Source organism: Heterodontus francisci, chromosome 5 (genome assembly GCF_036365525.1).
Source record: "Heterodontus francisci isolate sHetFra1 chromosome 5, sHetFra1.hap1, whole genome shotgun sequence".
NCBI lineage: Eukaryota > Metazoa > Chordata > Chondrichthyes > Heterodontiformes > Heterodontidae > Heterodontus > Heterodontus francisci.
In genome coordinates, this window is record NC_090375.1 from 147,027,992 (window position 1) to 147,048,765 (window position 20,774).

Genomic DNA, 20,774 nt, shown 5'->3' on the forward strand with positions numbered 1-20,774 from the left:
AAGGGAATAGAATATAAAAGTAGAGATGTTTTGCCATAGTTTTATAGGGTATTGGTGAGACCACATCTGGAGTACTGTGTACAGTTTTGGGTCCCCTTATTTAAGAAAGGGTATACGTGCATTAGAGGCAGTTCACTTGACTGATACCTGGGATGGGGGGGGTGGCATTATCTTCTGAAGAAAGGTTGGACAGGTTGGGTCTCTATCTATTGGAGTTTAGAAGAATGAGAGGTGATATTATTGAAAATATAAGTTCCTGAGAGGACTTGACAGGGTGGATGCTGAAAGAATGTTTCCTCTTGTGAGAGATACTAGAATTAGGGGACACAGTTTAACAATAAGAGGGTCGCCCATTTAAGACCGAGATGAGGAGAAATTTTTCTCAGATGGTTGAGAGTCTTTGGAACTCTGTTCCCCATAGAGTGTTGGAGACAATCTTTGAATAGTTTTAAGGCAAAGGTAGATAAATTCTTGATAAACAAGGGAGTCAAAAGGTATCTGGGGTAGGCAGGAAAGTGGAGTTGAGGCCACAGTCCAATCAGCCATGATCATAAATGGCGGAGCAGGCTCGAAGGGGCCAAATGGCCTACTCCTGCTCCTAATTCGTATGTCCGTATATAAATGTAAGTTGTTAACCCACTTCAGTCTAAAGGTAACGGTAACCGTCACTATAATACATCAGATTTACAGAGGCAAACTAATCTGGGATGAGATGAAATAATTCCATGTGCTAATGATGGATACAGGCTTCCTTTCTGTATTTATCTCTGTTCTGTATCTTCCCCTTTCAACGTTCTTTTTTTTATTAAAACGTCATTTTACTCCGCTCTTCCTGTGGAATCCTATCCTATGATGCACCTCTTTGTTCCTGCTTGGAATGTATTTTATCCACTTCTTAATTGAATATTTCCCACTGCTGATCTGATCTGTTCTGATTTGCTTTTCTGCTAACCTGTTAATCTGGATTCAATCCCTTTTCATTCTTGACAAACAAGGGAGTCGAAAGATATCTGGGGTAAGCGGGAAAGTGGAGTTGAGGTTAGCTATTTTCTCATCCAACTCGCGTATCTTCGATCTTTTTTTTTAATGTGAATTAATTAAGTTATGGTCTCTGTTTCCCAAGTCTTCTCTAGCATTCAGGTCACTTATTTGTCCTGTCCGTTAACCAACATCACATCGAATACTCTTAAGGACAGGATCAATTGTGCATTTGTGTTGGGTGGCACAGTGGCGCAGTGGTTAGCACCGCAGCCTCACAGCTCCAGGGACCTGGGTTCAATTCTGGGTACTGCCTGTGCGGAGTTTGCAAGTTCTCCCAGTGACCGCGTGGGTTTTCGCCGCCGGGTGCTCCGGTTTCCTCCCACAGCCAAAGACTTGCGGGTTGATAGGTAAATTGGCCATTGTAAATTGCCCCTAGTGTAGGTAGGTGGTAGGGAATACGGGATTATTGCAGGGTTAGTATAAATGGGTGGTTGTTGGTCAGCATAGACTCAGTGGGCCGAAGGGCCTCTTTCAGTGCTGTATCTCTAAATAAAAAATAAATAAATTTCTCCCTGTCTGGCCTAGCTCCAGTAGCTGGAAGTAATGAAATTGCTACATTTGAAATCCTGTTTTATGATCAGACTTCCTTTACATCCTGCTCTTTCCTATGTAGTTGGTTCTAACATGAGTCACAAATTCAAATATTGTCCTCCCTTTTTCCAAATCATAACATAAGAAATAGGAACAGGAGTGGGTCATTTGGTCCCTGAGCTTACTCTGCCATTCAGAAAGATCATGGCTGATATAATCGTGGCCTCAGCTCCACTTTTCTGCCTGCCCCCTCCCCCCAACCCTCGACTCCCCTGTAAATCAAAAATCTGTTGAACACGGCCCTGAATGTATTCAATGACCCAGCTTCTACTGCTCTCTGGGGTAGAGAATTCCAAAGATAAACAACCCTCTGAGAGAAGAAATTCCTCCTCATCTCTCTCTTAAATGGGAGACCCCTTATTCTGAAACTGTGCCCCCTAGCTCTAGGTTCCCCCATGAGGGAAAACATCCTCTCAGCAGCTACCTTGACAAGCCCCACACAATTGTTATGGCCACGTGAGGGGAGGGTCACAGTCCTGCCCTTTCACTTATTTGACCCTTACGTAACAGGGTTTATTCCTTTTAAAAATAGGGGTTGTGCTTACCACCTCCATGAGTGTTTTACCTTTTACCTTCACTGTGATCATGAAAGAACCAATCAAACAGGTTTTCTTGAGTTTAAACAAGAGGTTATTATACTTAATGATCTAACCCCGATTTAAAAATAATTTAAAAAGCTACACATTCACACGAGAATCACACAGACGCACAAATAAATTAGAGGGGAGCAATAGATTTGGTGGTTGAATTAGAGTCCAGAATAAATGGAACTTAAATACACAGTCTGTGGAGTGGATCATTTGGTAGTCTTCTGACTGAAGCTGCATTCTTGAAGTCCTTGGCTGGTTAAAGTGCACTTAGTGGTCGGCCCGCTTTGCTCAGGGTTTTCTTGAAGGCAGAATTGTAGTTGGCTCTCTTTTTTTTCCCTGGTATCTGGCTGTAGCAATCTGTAGGCTTGGAAGGTCCACAGTCACAAGACAGTTTTCAACTTGATGTCCTCTAGGGAGGGAGAGAGGGAAGCACGCAGGCTTCTGCTGCTGCACACACCGAGTTACTGCTTGTCTCTTTGTCAAAGGGAAAACAAAAACCAGCTTCCCCCAAGATGGACAGATGGTCACATGGCTGCTTCAGGTTTTCTGGAACCTTCTAATGAAACTCAAGCTTAGGAATTGGCTCCACAGGCCCCAGGATGCCAATTTACACTTGGAGGGGGTTCTCTTTCAAAGTCAGTGTGTTTGGATTGCCTTGACAGCCATGCTAATGAAGCCATTTTAGGTAATTCAATTACTTGGAGCAAGCCATTGCTCTGGGTCTGTGCTGCTCAAGCCTCTGACTCTGGGTAGATCCTTTGAATATGTCAAGGTATTTCAGGTGCAAATTGCGGTGGCCATCTTGGCTACTAGTTTTTTTTTTAAGCTACCTGCAAATTTTTCCATGAAAAGTCTAATATAAGTTTTCAACCGATGAATTTAATATTTCTCATTTGCCACATAGGATTTTCTTGACACAATCTTGCATGTTTCATTCTCCTAAACTCCAATGAGTATAGGCCCAACCTGCTCAATCTTTCCTCGTAAAATAATGCCTTGATCCCAGGAATCTACCGAGTGAACCTTCTCCGAGTTGCCTCCAATCCAAGTATATCCCTCCTTAAATAAGGAGGCCAAAACTGTATGCAGTACTCTAGGTGTGATCTCACCAGTGCCCTGTACATTGTAGCAAGACTTCCCTACTTTTGTGCTCCATCCCCCATGCAATAAAGGCCAACTTTCCATTTGCCTCCCTAATTACTTGCTGTACCTGCATGCTAACCTTTCGTAATTCATGTGCAAGGACACCCAGATGCTTCTGTACCTCAGCATTCTGAAGTCTTTCTCTATTTAAATAATATTTTACTTTTCTATTCCTCCTACCAAAGTGGATAACCTCACATTTTCCCACGTTATAATCCAAATGTTTGCCCACTCATTTAACCTATCTCTATCTCTTTGCAGACTCTGTGTCTTTCTCACAACTTGCTTTCCTACCTATCTTTGTACTGTCAGCAAATTTGCCTACAATACACTCCGAGCCGTCATCCAAGTCATTAATATAGAATGCAAATAGTTGTGAATCGTTGAGGCCCCAGCACTGATCCCTGTGGCACCCCACTAGTTATAGTTTACCAACCTGAAAATAACCCATTTATTCCGACTCTGTTTCCTGTTAGCCAGTCCTCTATCCATGCTAAGGAGGTGGTGGTGTAGTGGTAATGTCGCTAGACTAGTAACCCAGAGCCCTAGGCTATTGCTCTAGGGACATGGGTTCGAATCCCACCATGGCAGATGGTGGAATTTGAATTCAATTAATAACTCTGGAATTAAAAAGCTAGCCTAGTGGTGATCATGAAACCACTGTCAATTGGTTCACTAATGTCATTTAGGGAAGGAAATCTTCCAGCATTACCTGGTCTGGCCTACACGTGACTCCAGACCCACAGCAATGTGGTTGACTTTTAAATGCCCTCTGAAATGGTCCACCAAGGAACTCAGTTGTACCAAACCACTACAAAGTCTAAGAGAAGGAATGAAACCTTGACGGACCACCCAGCATCAATCTAGGCACTGGAAACTACAATGGCAAACCCAGCCCTGTCGACTATGCAAAATCCTCTTTACTAACATCTGGCGGCACTTGCTCAGCAACACCCTGCTCACTGACACTCAGTTTGAGTTCCGCCAGGGCCACTCGGCTTCTGACCTCATTACAGCCTTTCTCCAAACATGGCCAAAAGAAGTGAGAGTGACTGCCCTTGACATCAAGGCAGCATTTGACCGAGAGTGGCATCAAGGAGCCCTAGCAAAACTGGTGTCAGTGGGAATCGGGGAAAACTCTCCACTGGTTGGAGTCTCACCTAGCGCAAAGGAAGATGGTTGTGGTTGTTGGAGGTCAATCATCTCAGTCCCAGAACATCACTGCAGGAGTTCCTCAGGGTAGTGTCCTAGGCCCCAATCATCTTCAGCTGCTTCATTCATGACCGTCCTTCCATCATAAGGTCAGAAGTGAGGATGTTCGTTGATGATTGCACAACACAGATACTGAAGCAGCCCGTGTCCAGATGTAGCAAGACCTGGACAATATCCAGGCTTGGGCTGATAAGTGGCAAGTAACATTCGCGCCACGCAAGTGCCAGGCAGTGACAAACTCAAACAAGAGAGAATCTAACCATCTCCCCTTGACATTCAATGCCATTACCATCCTGAATCCACCACTGTTAAATCCCCCACTATCAATATCCTGGGGTCACCATTGACCAGAAACTGAACTGGACCAGCTACATAAATTCTGTGGGGACAAGAGCAGGTCAGAGACTGGGAATTCTTCGGGTAACTCATCTCCTGTCTCCACAATGCCTGTCCGCCATCTACAATTCAGGAGTGTGATGGAATACCATCCGCTTGCCTGGATGGGTATAGCTCTAGCAACACTCAAGAAGCCCAACACTATCCAGGACAAAGCAGCCTGCTTGATAGGCACCACATTCATCTTCTTCAACATTCATTCCCTTCACCACACACAGTGGCAGCAGTGTGTCCATCTACAAGATGCACTGCAGCAACTCAGCAAGGCTCCTTCGACAGCACCGTTCAAACCTACGACCTCTGCCACCTATAAGGACAAAAGCAGCAGATGCATGGGAACAACACAACCTGCAAGTTCCCCTCCAAGCCACATGAAATCCTGACTTGGAATTATATTGCCATTGCTTCACTGTTGCTGGGTCATGATCCTGGAACTCCCTTCCTAACAGCACTATTGGTATACCTGCACCCCAAGGACTGCAGCAGTTCAAGAAGGCAGCTTACCACCACCTTCTCGAGGACAATTAGGGATGGACAATAAATGCTGGCCTAGCCAGAGACGCCCACATCCCCTGAATGAATAAAAAAAAACCATTATTACCCACGACACCATGAGCTCTTATCTTGTGCAATAACCTTTTATGTAGCACTTATCGAATGCCTTTTGGAAATCCAAATACATTACCTCACTGGTTCCCCTTTATCCACCCTGCCTCAAAGAACTCTAATAAATTTGGCAAGCACGATTTCCCTTTCATAAAACAATATTGACTCTGCTTGATATGATTTTTTTTTATGTCTTGCAGAGATAGTGGGTTATTAATAATAACCCACTATCTCTGCAGCCTCCTCTTTTTAAGACCCTAAGGTGCAGGCCATCAGGTCCAGGGGACTTGTTAGCCTTTAGTCCCATTAGTTTTCCTAGAACCTTTTCTCTAGTACTTGTTCCAAGTTCCTCCCACCCTTTTGCCCCTTGATGTTGTACTATTCTTGGGATGCTTTTAGTGTCTTCTACCATGAAGACAGATGAAAAATGCTTGTTTAAAGTCTTGGCATTTCCTTGCTCCCCATTATTAATTCCCCAGGCTCATGCTCTGGGGGACCAATGTTTACTTTAGCTACTCTCTTCCTTTTTATATACTTGTAGAAGCTCTCACTTTCTGGTTTTGTATTTCTTGCTAGTTTATACTTGCATTCCAATTTCTCCCTCTCTTTTTAAGTATCCTTTGCTGGTTTCTAAACTTTTCCCAATCTTCTGCCTTACCACTAACCTTCACAGCATTTTACACCTTGTCTTTCAATTTGATATAATTCTTAACTTCCTTAGTTAGCCATGGATGGTTCAACCTTCTCATAGAGTCTTTCTTTCTCAATGGAATATATCTTTGTTGAGAGAACTGAAATGTCGTCTTAAATGTCTGCCACTACTTATCTGAGCATCTTTTTAACCTATTTCCCAGTCTGTTTTAACCAACTCTGTCTATGATTCATACTTTTTGTAATTGCCTTATTTAAGTTTAAGATACTAGCTTCAGACCCAATTTTCTTACCCTCAAACTAAATGTAAAATTCATTCTGTTATCACTTTTTCCGAGAGATCATTAATTAATACTGTCTCATTTCAGATTACCAGGTCTGTTCCCTGGTTGGTTCCACAATGTGTTCTAAGAAACTGACCCGAATAGATTCTATTAACTCGTCCTCAAGGCTACTTTTGCCAATTTGATTTGTCTAATCTATATGGAGATTAAAATCGCCTGTGATTATTGCAGTACCTTTCTTACAAGCCCCCATTTATTTCTTGATGTATTCTCTATCCTACAGTGTAGCTTCTGATAGGAGACCTATAAACTACTCCCACCAGTGACTTTGCCTTTGCTATTTCTTATCTAGCCAAACTGATCTCACATCTTCACCTTCTGAGCGACAATTATTTCTCACTGGTGTACTGCTCTCATCCTTTATTAACAGAGTTATCCCACCTCCTTTTCCCTTCTTCCTATTCTTTCAAGATGTCAAACACCCTTGAATAGTCAGTTCTCAGCCTTGGACACCTTGCAGCCACACCTCTGTAATGGCTATTAGATTATACCCATTTATTTCTATTTCTGCCATCAATTCATCTATCTTGTTATGAATGCTGCATGCATTAAGATAAAGAGCCTTTAAATCTATCTTTTTACCTGACCTGACACTATTTGCTGATGCACTGTTAAGTTTATATGCTCTGTCCCTTCATGACACTCTAGTTACCATTACCTATATCACCCCTATGCTATTGCCTTGTCCTTTCTCTTAAATTTTCTAAATTTCCCCTCCACAAGAACCCTCCGCCCCACTATTTGGTTTTAAAGCCCTCTCTAGAGCCCTAGTTATTCAACTCACCAGGACATTGGGCCCTGCGCGGTTTAGGTGCTACATGTCCCAGTGGAACAGCTCCCTCATTCTCAGTACTGGTGCCAGTGCCCCTTGAATTGAAACATATTATTCCCACACTAATCGTTGAGCCACACGTTCAGCTCTCTGGTCTTGTTTACTCTCTGCTAATTTGCTCATGGCTCAGGTAATAATGCAGAGATTATTACCTTTGTGGTTATGCTTTTGGATTTAGCCCCAAATTGCTCATGCTCCCTTAGCTGAACACCTCAGTCCTACGTAGATCGTTGATACCCACGTGAACCATGAAAATTAGATCCTACCCCTTCAACTCTAAGTTCATCTCCTCGGGGCTGAAGATGTCCTGAGCCCTGACACCGGGGCAACACAACCTTTGGGACTCATGATCTCTGCTGCAGAGAACAGTATCTATCCCTCTAACTACACTGACCCCTACTACTACATTTCCTTTTTACTCCCCCCATCTTGAATGTGTCAGTTTGTTCATCCTTCCTGCAGTCCCTGCTCTTGTCCACAGAGGCTGCAAGAACTTCGAATCTATTGGACAAGTGCAAGGACTAAGATTCCTCAAGAATTACCTTCTGGATCCTCATTTATGCCTCATTCGTAGTCACACCCTCCTGTCCCTGACCACAGACCAAATCTGAAGTACTTAACCCAAGGGGTGTGATTGCCTCCTAGAACAAAGTGTCAGGTAACTTTCCCCCTCGCTGATGCATCGCAATGTCCAAATCTCAGACTCTGGCTTATCAACTCTGAGCTGAAGTTCCTCAAGCTGCAGACTCTTAATGCAGATGTAGTTTATCTGGATCATACTGGTGTTGACCAGCTCTTGCATGTTAAGCTGCAACACATAACCTGCCTTGCCATTTCTATTTTATTTTACTAATTAGAGTTTCAAGTTTTAAAATATCACTCGATCAATATTTGTAATGATGTTAAGTAGTATAACTAGTTAAACTACAAATTTAATACAGTACTTGTACCTCCCCAGTCCTAGCTTAAACTACTGCCCTAGTTTAGTCAAAAATAACCCATAAAACTCATCAATCGCTAACTGCTCACCTAATTAATGCATGCAAAGCTCAGCTCTCAGGTCTTGCTGTCTCTTACTACCTCTCTCAGACGGCTGCTATTTTTTTTTAATAAAAGGTCTGAACAGCATCTCCTCCCTCACTTTGCCAGTGACTCAGCTGTATAGGGGGAGGTACAAGGAAGACTGGAACAACAACAGCAATAGGTGATTTGATAGGGGAATAGATAGGCGTTTCTGCAGTCACAGACATGAATCCAGGATGGTGTGTTGCCTCCCTGGTGCCAGGGTATTGATTAAGGAGAGCATTGCAGTGCTGGACAAAGAGAATGTCCCAGAGGGTTCAAGGACAGTATCTATTTGGCTAGAGTTAAGGAACAATAAAGGTGCAGTTATATTGGTGTTGTCTGTGGGCCACCAACTAGTGGGAAGGATGTAGAGAAACAAATTCGCAAGGAAATTAGAGAGATGCGAAAATTATAGGGTAGTTATAATGGGGGACTTTAATTATCCAAATATAGACTGGGAGAGTAGTAATGTAAAGGGCAGTGAGGGGCAAGAGTTCCTAGAGTGTGTTCAAGAAAACTTTCTGAGCAGTATATTCCCAGTCCAATGAGAGGAGGCACTGCTAGACCTGGTTCTTGAGAATGAGATGGGCCAAGTGGATCTGGTGTCAGTAGGAGAACATTTAGGAGACAGTGATCATTGTATCATAATATTTAGGCTGACTATGCAAAAAGACAAAGACCAATCAAGAGTAAGAATAATTAACTGGTGAAAAGTCAACTTCAATGGGGTAAGAATGGATCTGGAACGAATAAATTAGAGAAAAGGTTAGCAGGAAAAATAATAGATGAATAATGGGCTACCTTCAAAGAAGAGGTATTTTGGGCACACTCAAGGTATATTACCTCAAAAGGCAAAGGTAGTGTAAATAAAGCCAGAGCTCTCTGGATGATAAAAGAAATAGAAATTAAGATAAAGAAGAAAAAGTGTGCTTATGACTGATGTTAGGTAGAAAATGCTATTGAGAACCAGGCTGAATATAGAAGTTTCAGAGGGGAAGTAAAAAGCAAATAAGAGAGCAAAGAGAGTAAGAAAAGAGACTGGCAGCCAACATAAAAGGGAATCCCAAAGGCTTCTATATACATATAAATAATAAAAGGGTGGTAAAAGGAGGAGTGGGGCTGATTAGGGACCAAAAGGAGGATTTACGCATGGAGGCAAAGGGCATAGCTGAAGTATGAAATTAATACTTTACATCTGTCTTTACCAAGGAAGAAGGTGCAACCCAGGCAATGGTGAAAGAAGAGGTAATTCAGACACTAGAAGGGTTTAAAATTGATGAGGAGGTGTTGGATAAGCTGTCTGTACTTGAAGTGGATAAGGCACCAGGACCGAATGAGATGCATCCAAGGATACTGAGGGAAGTGAGAGTGCAAATTGCGAAGGCACTGGCCATAATTTTTCAATCTTTCTTTGACTTGGGTGTGATGCCAGAGGACTGGAGAATTGCAAACATTACACCCTTGTCCATAAAAAGGTGTAAAGATAAGCCCAGCAACTACAGGCCAGTAAGTTTAACTTCGGTGGTGGGGAAACTTCTAGAAAGAAGAATTCGGGACAAAATAAATAGTCATATGGACTAATGCGTATTAATTAAGTAAGCCAGCATGAATTTCTTAAGAGAAAATCATGTTTAGCTAATTTTCTGGAGTTTTTTGAAGGGGTTAACAGAGAGGGTGGATGAGGGCAATGCACTTGATGCGGTGTACATGGCTTCCAAAAGGTGTTTGATACAGTGCCACACAACAGACTTGTGAGCACAATTACAGCTCATGGAATAAAAGGGACAGTGGCAACGTGGATACAGAATTGGCTGACTGACAGGAAACAGAGTTGTGGTTAATGGAAGTTTTTTGAGCTGGAGGAAGGTTTGTAATGGAGTTCCCCAGGAGTCAATCTTGGGACCCTTGCTTTTCCTGATATATATTAATGATCTAGACCTTGGTGTACAGGGCACAATTTCACAATTTGGGGATGATACGAAACTTGGAAGCATTGTGAACTGTGAGAAGGATAGTGTAGAACTTCAAAAGGACATCGAGAAGTTGGTGGAATGGGCAGACAGGTAGCAGATGAAGTTCATGCGGAGAAATGTGAAGTGATTCATTTTGGTAGGAAGAACATGGAGAGAAAATATAGAATAAAGGGTACAATTTTAAAGGGGGTGCAGGAGCAGAGGGACCTAGGTGTATAGGTGCATAAGTCATTGAAGGTGGCAGGACAGGTTGAGAAAGCGGTTAATAAAACATACAGTATCCTGGGCTTTATTAATAGCGGCATAGAATACAAGAGCAAGGAGGTTATGTTTAACTTGTATAAGACACTAGTTTGGCCTCAGCTTGAGTAGTGTCCAGTTCTGGGTGCTAGACTTTAGGGACGATGTGAAGGCATTGCTAAGAGTGCAGAAAAGATTCACGAGAATAATTCCAGGGATGAGGGGCTTCAGTTATGAAGATAGATTGGAGAAGTTGGGACTGTTTTCCTTGGAGAAGAGAAGGCTGAGAGGTGATTTGATAGTAGTATTCAAAATCATGAGGGGTTTGGACAGAGCAGATAGGGAGACACTGTTCCCACCCATGAAAGGATTGAGAACGAGAGGGCACAGATTTAAAGTAATGGGTAAGAGAAGCAAATGCAACATGAAAAACTTTTTCATATAGCGAGTGGTTAAAGTCTACAATGCACTGCCTGAGAGTGTGGTGGAGGCAGGTTCAATTGAAGCATTCAAAAGGGAATTAATTGTTAAATGAAAAGGAAGAATGTGCCAGGTTACGGGGAGAAGGCGGGGGAATAGCACTAAGTGAATTGCTCATTCGGAGATCCAGTGCAGACATGATGAGTCGAATGATGTCCTTCTGTGCTGTAACAATTCTGTGACTGTGAATTCCCTCACTCACCAAATTCACAAGATAAATACTCTAGAACCTGTACTCCTACATACTCCGTGTGTTAGCAAAAGCCTCCTGTATTTATACTAGTAAGAGTTCCAAAGGCCTGAGACGCCCCCCTTGCTGACCAGGTAACCAGTTCTAACTAGCCCCCTAATTAACTAACTGCGCAGCTGCCACTAGCAGGCAGCTTGTTTGCCACTGACTACAAGATGAGGTTAAAGTTAAGTTAAATGCTAAATGCCAAACTTGACAAGATTTTAGAAAGAGATCGACCCTTAAAACACTTGGAATTCGTTCACTCACCAAATTCCCCAGGTAAGTACTCTGTAGAAGCTGTCGAGCTGGCCTCCGTGCTACTTACTCCAAATCTTCTCTGCTCATTCTGTTGTCTCCCAGATGTCAGAGCAAGAGAAATAACAGACCATTTGGGCCTCCTGGTCATAGCTGCAAAAAATTATATCTATTCCTTTAATATCATTCCCTGTAACTATCTATTGCTTTTCTCAGCACCATCACCAGCCCCCCACCTTTATCATTATGCTTATCTGCACAAAGATGTGATCCACCCACCCAACAAATTTTGTAGTACATCGTATACAGTAGCCACATTGAATTCCACAAGAATTCCATCAAGAGTGAAGTGAAAATCAACTGCTTGGCTTTGTTTTAAAAGTTGATCTACATTTAAGATAGATTTACATTACTGCTTTACTGTAGCATTCAAGTTTTTTTTCTTTTTTTCTTTAGATACATGGCTCCAGAAGTCCTTGATGATTCCATAAACATGAAGCACTTTGAGTCTTTTAAAAGGGCAGATATCTATGCTATGGGCTTGGTATTCTGGGAAATTGCACGGAGATGTTCAGTGGGTGGTAAGTAAAACATTGCAGATGTTTTCTTGAAAATACTGCTCCAAGTTAGGTTGTGAAATGAGATCTGGGGGAGAGTAGAGAGAGCTTTACTCTGCATCTCACCAAGTCCAGTCGCTGACACTGGGTAACTGAAATAAGATGTTCCATTTCCAGACATTAACATTTCTCACCTTGAGCAAAATGTAGAATCTTGTAATGGAAAACTATATGGGCTTGACATTCTGTTTTTCTGGTGCATGATGAATAATTATGATGTGCCTTTGGCAAGACTGAGAATTGAAAAGTTTAGGCCAGACTCAAGTATGCATGTAATGTCCTAGTTTTCCCTATTAGTCATTTCCTTATATTTTAATAGTTTCTGACTTGTATAATGTGAACATAAAGTACATCTTTTTTGAAATAACATAGTCCAATAAATTGCATTTGAACTGATGGTTTAGGTATTCATGAAGACTATCAGTTGCCTTACTATGACCTAGTACCGTCGGACCCTTCAATTGAGGAAATGAGGAAAGTGGTGTGTGAGCAGAAGCTAAGGCCAAACATTCCTAACCGGTGGCAAAGTTGTGAGGTAATACTTGTGAACTTCAGTGATTATATTTAAACTCTTATTCATGTACTTGCCTGGATCAAACATTCGATTAGTACAAGATCTCCTAATTTGATGCATTTTCCCTCTTTTGTCCAACCTCCATAGGAAAGGGTAGGGAAATTTACCCAAGGGTTAAAGATATTTTCATAGTTCTGTTGTCATTTGCTCAGACTTTTCCCTCCATCACTCACAAAAAAACCTAGTTCTGAACTTCAACCTTGTTCTTTTTCTCCTGTCACTGGCACTAGACTTTTGGTTTAATTTTTTTTTAAACTATGAATCTAGTTTCAGAAAGTTATAGTAGTAATCTTGTCTATGTTTAGTTTACCATCCAAAAGTTTTAATCTTCAGCACTATAATTTGAAAACCCTTAGGAATGCTGCCGTCTATATTTTAAGGAAGCTATTAAATACTGAACTAAAGACTAAATATGTTGGATCCTCATTCACTGGCTTCATCGTCGGGTTGCCTCATTCTGAAATCCAAGCATGTGTTGTTGCTTCAACTTATCTTCTGCCTTGTACCTAAAATGTGTCTCCTTTTCGTCTGCTTCCAGCTTGCGCAATTCAGTCTCCTGTTTGAGCTTCTCCTTCTCATGCCAACTGTGGCTCTTTGTTGTCAGTCTAGCCAATTCTATTTTTCTTTATTTTTTTGTTCTTGTACAAGTTGTATTGATATTTGCTCTAATTAAAAAGACCTGGAGAACCGTCATACCCGAAAGTGCAGTTTAATGGGTCTGGTCTTGCAGTAGCAGAAAGGAAGGAGCATCATCTTTAGCCTCAGTGACTTTTGACCCTCGTATCAAAGCAAATAGCATTAACGGAGAATAAATAGACTTCCTCCTCCTTCTGCCCTCTTCCCCAAGTGTGGCACTGCTTCCCAGAATTTGTTGGTTTCAAGTGGGGGCTGCATTGTGGTTTTCAAATGGCTGGAATGTTGGCTGAGTGAATGGGTAAGAGATATCATTGAGAGATTGTATGCATGCCATTTAAGGAAATGTCCCCTAAAATTCAGAGGAGTGTTTTCTTTGGACAGCAGAGAATGTGCAGCCCTGGCCACTGCTGGCCAATATGATGCTTACAAAGGCAAGAGCAGATGTCATTAGACCAGGAACATGCAGTTTTGTTCCTTCTACTTTGAAATCTCACAATATAGGAAGCTTCCCACTCAACAGATTATCAGGCAAGCTTATGCATGCATCTCGAGGTGTCGCTGTACATAGAGATAAGATCACCCTATTGAAAGTAATCAATGATTAACATCGAATGGGGATTCTGATCATGTTCCATTGACTTCACACCAGCTTCAAATCACTTTACTGGATTCAGTGTTACCTTTCCTCACTTCACTTGTATGTTCCTGATGACTGATATTGTCTGATGCTCTACTAAGCAGTTCTTGAATCTTTTTGGGAGGCTGGGTTTCACTGACAATCTAGAATCTGCAAGTCACAAGCAGCACAAGATTGATTCTCCACACTAGTCTGCTTTCTGAACATAGAGGTCGTGCAAGTAGTAGTAAGGTTTGTGATCATTTAGTCAGAATACTTTCTCCTTTTACCCCATTCAGTCACATCAGGCATAATATTGCATGTGAATCCTAAGACAGAGGTGAAAACCATATTTTTGGTACCAAAGAGAAAACCTTACATTGAAATGGTCATCTAATCATTATCTCCAACGAGAATTTTTTGAAATAATGGTCAGGAGGGATTTGCTATGTTGAAATAGTAGTCTTGAACCAAATCGTATGTGGTCTTATTTACTTTTACTTGTTCCTTTTCTTTCCATCCAGTGACAAATGCTTATCTTGCAGGATAAGATGGGTATTGGAGCTTAGACATTGTAGTGGGTGATGCCGGATAGACATAAACGCAGTTCCTGGCACTTGAACAGATTTGAGCTTCAAAGTTATTCATTGTTCAAACCAGGCCCTGGAGCAATGCAGTGAGGACAGATAATAGAGCTTTCCAGTGATTCGTATTATAACCTTTGATGTGTTAAGCAAAAATAAAATCTAAAGGCTTATGCTAAATTGTAAAGATTTTCTAATAGTGCAAATAATATAATTATCCTATCACAGTGCTCCAGCTTTTCTTTTCTATCCTACTAGAACTGCTGTTTAGTTCATTGAAAGTTCATGTTGCTCTTATTTCTGTTCATCATTGGTGCTTGGAATTCAGCACTGGGGGAATGTCTAATGGTATCCAGATTTATGAAAGCGGCCTAGAAAGTCTAGCCTTTTATTTGACTGTTAACTCTTGCTTGGGATTTGAATCTTATTCTGAACAACTGTGTTAGAGCTGTTTAAACTTGTAGGTATGTGATTTTGCGTTTCTTGCATTTGTGGGAATACTCCAAAACGCTGCTTTTAAATTTGAACCACCCTGTTCCATAACATTTTTTAGAAAATTACACTGACTTCACACTAAAGATTGTCTCCGGCAGATGTCTAAAATGTTTACTTTCATCTGACTATCCTAAAGATATTGCTTATCTTTGTTTTCTCTTTTCTGGTCAAAAAACTGAAGGATACAGTCAAATTTCAATTCATAATATCTTTTGCTTACCTGGGACTTGCGCATTGCAAGATTCCAATTGTAACTCCTTTTCCAAGACACCTCCACTTGATTTCCATAAAGGCCAATTGTGAGTTATTTAAGCACCATCTAGTAGCAAACAGTGCCATAGTCACAAATGGAGAGCTCTTTTGTGGCTCAGTGGGGAGAATGTATCTCCCTCTCAACATATCAGCCTTTGTAATCTCATCTCATTTGTAATCCTCGTATTGGTTTTCCCTTTAGGTTGGTTTGTTCATTTCAATAAATGTTGGGTGGGGAATGTGTTAGTTATGGGCCATATCTCCCCTTCTCTCTTCCCTCTGCTTCTCCCTCTCTTCACCCCACCCCCTCCCCCCGCCATACCTTTACCCATTCAGTTCTTTGTTTTCAGCAATAGACTTAAGATCAGTATTCCATAAGCTAAGACAGCCTTGCTCTGAATCTTGGCCAGAACACTTGGCAAGCTTTCTGCGTTGAAGTTCCCTTTGGCATATCTGGCATAAATATGGGACAGTTTCTTTGCCAATTTGTGCTTCATGTTTACCAGAACTTGTGTAGAAGATGCCTCTTTACTTACAGTCTAATTGCCTTTGGAAAGGAATTATTCCTATGAGTCCTTTGCTAATATCTAGGGAGGACTGAAATCCTTACGCCTGTAAATTTTAATGTCGGACTAGATGTGAGTTAGTTGACCAATAGTGAAAGCCCCATTGAAGGTATCAATGGAGGGGTTGGACAGGAGAGGAGGTTGGAGTTTATCCCCAGAGAGCAGGGTGTGTCTGGAAGAGAGACTGAGGCAGTTGGCACTGTAACTTTGGGACCATCAGCAGTGGATGGCATGATGGAAACTTCCCGGATCTATCCTTTTGGTCCATTAGGGGGACTTCAAGCCTGGTGGTAAAAGAGGAGAATGATAGAGGAACAATGTTGAGTGGGATATTGGCACCTGGGTGAGGGGGGTGTTGGAGGTGGTGTGGTGGTGGTGGTGAGGAGGTATTAAATGCAGTTTGCAGTAGCTAACGGAAGTGTAAATATATGTTCTAATCCTTCAATCTCTTTTTATAGGCTCTACGTGTAATGGCCAAAATCATGCGTGAATGTTGGTATGCCAATGGAGCAGCCAGATTAACTGCTCTGCGGATCAAGAAAACATTATCTCAGCTCAGCCAACAAGAAGGCATAAAAATGTAGAGCCAGGTGCAGTCCGGAGAATGAGTTAACAGGATGATAACTGCACTTGATTGCAGTTTTATGGAAGGGATTCTTGTTCTACCTCATTGAGGAAGCGGAAGATGGATCACACTGCCTGTACCACCATAGAAACTGCACCAAATTTTGTACATTACATAGGAAATTTCCACCATGCCTAGCTCTCTAATGGACATGTTGAGCTCAGGCTGTGAGGTCCACTCTGCACTGAACACCTCCTTCCTAGGACATTGGCGTGATATTACATAGCTTAGTTTTTTTAATTAACATTTAACTTGATAAACAAATAAGTTTTATTATTGGTCTTAACAGTAGAAAATCTGAAACACTTAAGCCTTTACCAACACTGCCCCAGTGTATTGGAGATACAAATAGGGCTGGTCCACAAATGATTGAAATTTCTGTGCAAGATACAGTATTACATACAATTAAAGGGTACTCTTCATCCAAGGTTTGGGTACTAGTTTTAATGCTTAGGAATTCAACTATCAGGTTATAATTTTGCTGCCTTGCAATTTATTTTCACCTTGCGTGCTAAAGTCCTAGCTCTAAGTCAGGAGAACTTCACTTCACATTTGGTTTGAAGAATTGTTCATTCCACCATGTATGAAATGGGTACAAAAGTAACTCAAAACAAAATTGAGGCACAATTGTATTATTGTTGCTTTGTTTTTGTTTGGTGGGGGGAGGAATTGTGTGACCATTTCTGAAGCCAGCACACATATCTCACCCATAAGTACCAGAGCTTTTATAAAACCATAGCCTGAATCATGGACAGTTTCCGCCTAAAGGTGAGGGCCATAAAAATAATAATTTTAGTTAATCGTTACAACTTTAGGTTTCAGTATTAACTAGATAATATTTGCACTCAGCATCTTTGCAGTTTTCTTTTTATACATATAAATGCTGATTTCCAAGTGCATGCCGGGCACAAACCGCTCACCCTCAGGAGCGCATGGCAGAGAATTATGCGACATGTGGTTGCGGTATTCCAATGTGTGCCTCCATGGCTGTAGTTTTGCAACAGGAGCAGGCATTTGGCAAACTTTAAGTAGTGGGGAAAGTGCCTGTGATTCCATGACATTGGCTCCTTGCGTCTAAGGCTCTGCATAGGGAAGTGTTTAGTTATAACATGGGGTAATTATACAGTCTCTCAATTTGGTTTATGCTAATGAATACCGAACTATTTTTGGATTGATAGCTTAAAAACCACTGCAAGTATTTTGTCCATTAATAAGTAATGTAGAAAATGCCTCTTAACAAAATCCAAATTGTGATACATTTTCAAAACTAACACTAAACTAACTGATAGTGGCCAGAAAGGTGATCTTTATTATATGTAGCATGCAGGTAGCAATCTTGGCAAACATTTGTCTCCTTAATCTGTTTGTAGTGAACATTAATGACCCTTATTACACTTATCAGTGCATTACATATTGTTATTTGTTTTTAAGGTGAAAACATTATATGTTGTTTTCAGTTTATAGACACAAGTAACATCGGACTTATTTTTATGAATGTAGAATTGAAACAATAGTTACTAAAATTAGTTTGTATTTGGCTTTCAAAAAGACAAATGTGTTTTGCAGGACAACAGTACCATAAGCAAAAAAAATTGTTTTAGTACAAAATCATAATTGAATGGGATCAAAATTTATCCATATAAATTACAGTATCTTTTTCTAAACCTAATTTCTTGTGACCATTTACCTGCTGCTTTTTTTTTTTTTGGTTCTGCAAAAGTTTCCAACAATTTTTTAGAAATGAGTGAGCTTTTGCTGTTTGTCGGGAGTAGAGTTTGTGGCGAGGAGGAAGATGTTCAGGGAAAATTTGTGCATGTTTCATAGTGGCTGAGTTAAATAATTTTTTTTTCTGACATTTCTATTTATTTGAAATTGTACATTTCTAAAACTTTGTATCTTTGTATGAAATCCCAGTGGCCTTTGCTCAAGGTGTTACACTGCAGTAGATTAGTGGTCTGTTACCATCCACAAAATCCACAGCCCGGGTTTCTGTGCCTCTTTGCACAATAAAATGCCATAATGAGCCTTATGATCTTGCATGGTTAATCTGTGTGCGACTAGTGAGTTCTGTGAAGTACTCAGTTTGCTAACCCCTGTTCCTTGTCTTTGATTGATAAAGGAGAATTTGAGTTGGTTCCAAGTGAAACGACCCTAAAGCAGCAATTCACAGCTTTCTGATGTACTTTATAGAAAACACTGCATCTGTTGAAATTAGCAAGTTTACTTTATAGAATGTTTGAAATCAAATATAAAGATTCGACATCCCAGCTTAAAATAAACTAGGGCAGTATGTTAGTGATGAAGGGACTTTAGCAAATCTCAAGTTTATCACAATTCAGTGTGGTGACATTATTCCTTGAATTCAGCAATGATTTAGTAATGTAAAGCTACATTTAAAAATTGGATCCACTCTTAACATTATGGAGGGTAGCCTAGCTTTTAGTTTTAACTTAGTTTATATATAAAATTGCATATTTAAAAATAAAGCATAGAACACAATCTGGAAAAGTTTTTAAGCCTTTTTTAATATCACTAAAATCTTTAGTGTGAAATTTATTAGCACAGTAACAAACCTGGTAGAAAGTGTGTGGACAAATTGCAATATAAAAAATATTGTATTTAGCTTCTAACCCAAATACAGGTCTTTCACGTGTATTTAATCTGAAAGTGTGTAGTTTTCGGGCTGAAAAACAGTATTATAAATACAAGTGGTGAAGGCACTTGAATGAAGCGGCAAAACTGCTGCTAAACCCGTAGGTAAAATGTGTATGTGCTTTGTTTTTAAGAATTCTCATCAGTCATTCCTGTTGTAAGTAATCACTGAGCATATTGTCATAGGTCTAGTGTGTAGTACAGAAAAACATCTTTAATATATTAAGAGTTCTGTGTGGCAGGCATATGAACACAGTCAAAAGAGCATCTCCCTGTAAAACCATAATAATTTCCCTGTAATCTGTAGCATGCTAAATGTGCATATTGGAAATGCTAGCTTATTACAATGTGGAATTTGCCCAGGACAACTCTCAGAAAATGCAAATGATACTGTTGCATACGTTACGTTAATGTTAAATTTTGAAATGCTGTTGGATGAGTTTTTTTGCTTTGAGTGCCATGACCTGCCTTTACAGGACAGTCCCATTTTCTATTACACTTTGCCATATAGTCCTTCTGTGAATCTGGGATTACATTTATTCTACAATCAAAGCATACAGTTGAACTTTTTATGTAATTTTGTTTTAAATTAAAGATACCTCCGGAATGACCAAGTTATATTTACCTCACTCTGTGTGTGCGTGCATTTGCACGTGTGTGAACTGACAGTTTCAATTACTCAGCAGGTTTGCGAACTCATGTTGATTTATATAAAATATGGATGCTGTATTAATTTAAAAAAGCAAAAATCCTGCATCTGTCCATGGTACTGAAGTGTCTTGTGTATGTATTGAGCCTGGCTTATTGTATACTAGATATATTCCTTTTTACTATTTGTATAAAATTGCTGATCCAGGAAGTATCTATGCTGCTCTTGCAATGTTTTTCCTCCAGGAGCGCAGCTTTGCAGCTAGTGTGTTTGGGAAAAGGGGAGATACTGGAGTGAGTAAACAGAGATTTGTGCTTTCAACAAATATTCCTCCTTCCTAAAGTACCATAATCATAAATGATGTAATACCCCTCCCCTAAGTCTTAAGATCATGTATAGTCTTTTGTACAACATGCACAGTGAAGATGGTGATGCTAGATACTGAATTAAATGGCTTATTGAAAGTATTGGCATTGTACAATGCATCTGACAATATTAGATAAAAATAAAGTATTCATCTTCATCTCGATGAGTGGATAGTGAATGTGTTTTGTCCTTTTCCTTCCAAAAAGAAGTGTTAAATTGATAACATGGCACTTTCAATCTATTTTGATTGGCATACTGTGTGTTATCAGAGTGGGAAAAATTCTATAGGCATTTAGTTAAAAACATGCAGTATAAAATGTTGTGATATAACTAATTTTCAAAAATTCTTTTGCCCCCCCCCCCCCCCACACAGCAATTTAAATTTATATAGAGCCTTTTAACATGGGTTGCTTCACAAATGGGTGCTTTTGAGGGCATTTTTCATCATTGAGTACAGCTGACTACACCTTCTTCTGGCAGGGTAGGGATCC

At 40.5% G+C, this 20,774-nt stretch overlaps 1 protein-coding gene across 4 annotated transcripts in view; it reads left to right on the forward strand.

Annotated features, from left to right (window-relative positions):
* The window catches only part of tgfbr1b (transforming growth factor, beta receptor 1 b), an 84,790-nt gene extending 64,350 nt beyond the window's left edge, over nucleotides 1-20,440 (forward strand). For all 4 annotated transcript variants that reach the window (XM_068032216.1, XM_068032218.1, XM_068032219.1 and 1 more), the window contains 3 exons: nucleotides 12,108-12,232; nucleotides 12,673-12,803; nucleotides 16,450-20,440. In XM_068032216.1, the coding sequence (XP_067888317.1) occupies nucleotides 12,108-12,232; nucleotides 12,673-12,803; nucleotides 16,450-16,575 (382 nt within the window). In that variant the 3' untranslated portion in view covers nucleotides 16,576-20,440. The remainder of the gene's footprint in view (nucleotides 1-12,107; nucleotides 12,233-12,672; nucleotides 12,804-16,449) is intronic.
* The last annotated feature ends 334 nt before the right edge of the window (nucleotides 20,441-20,774 follow it).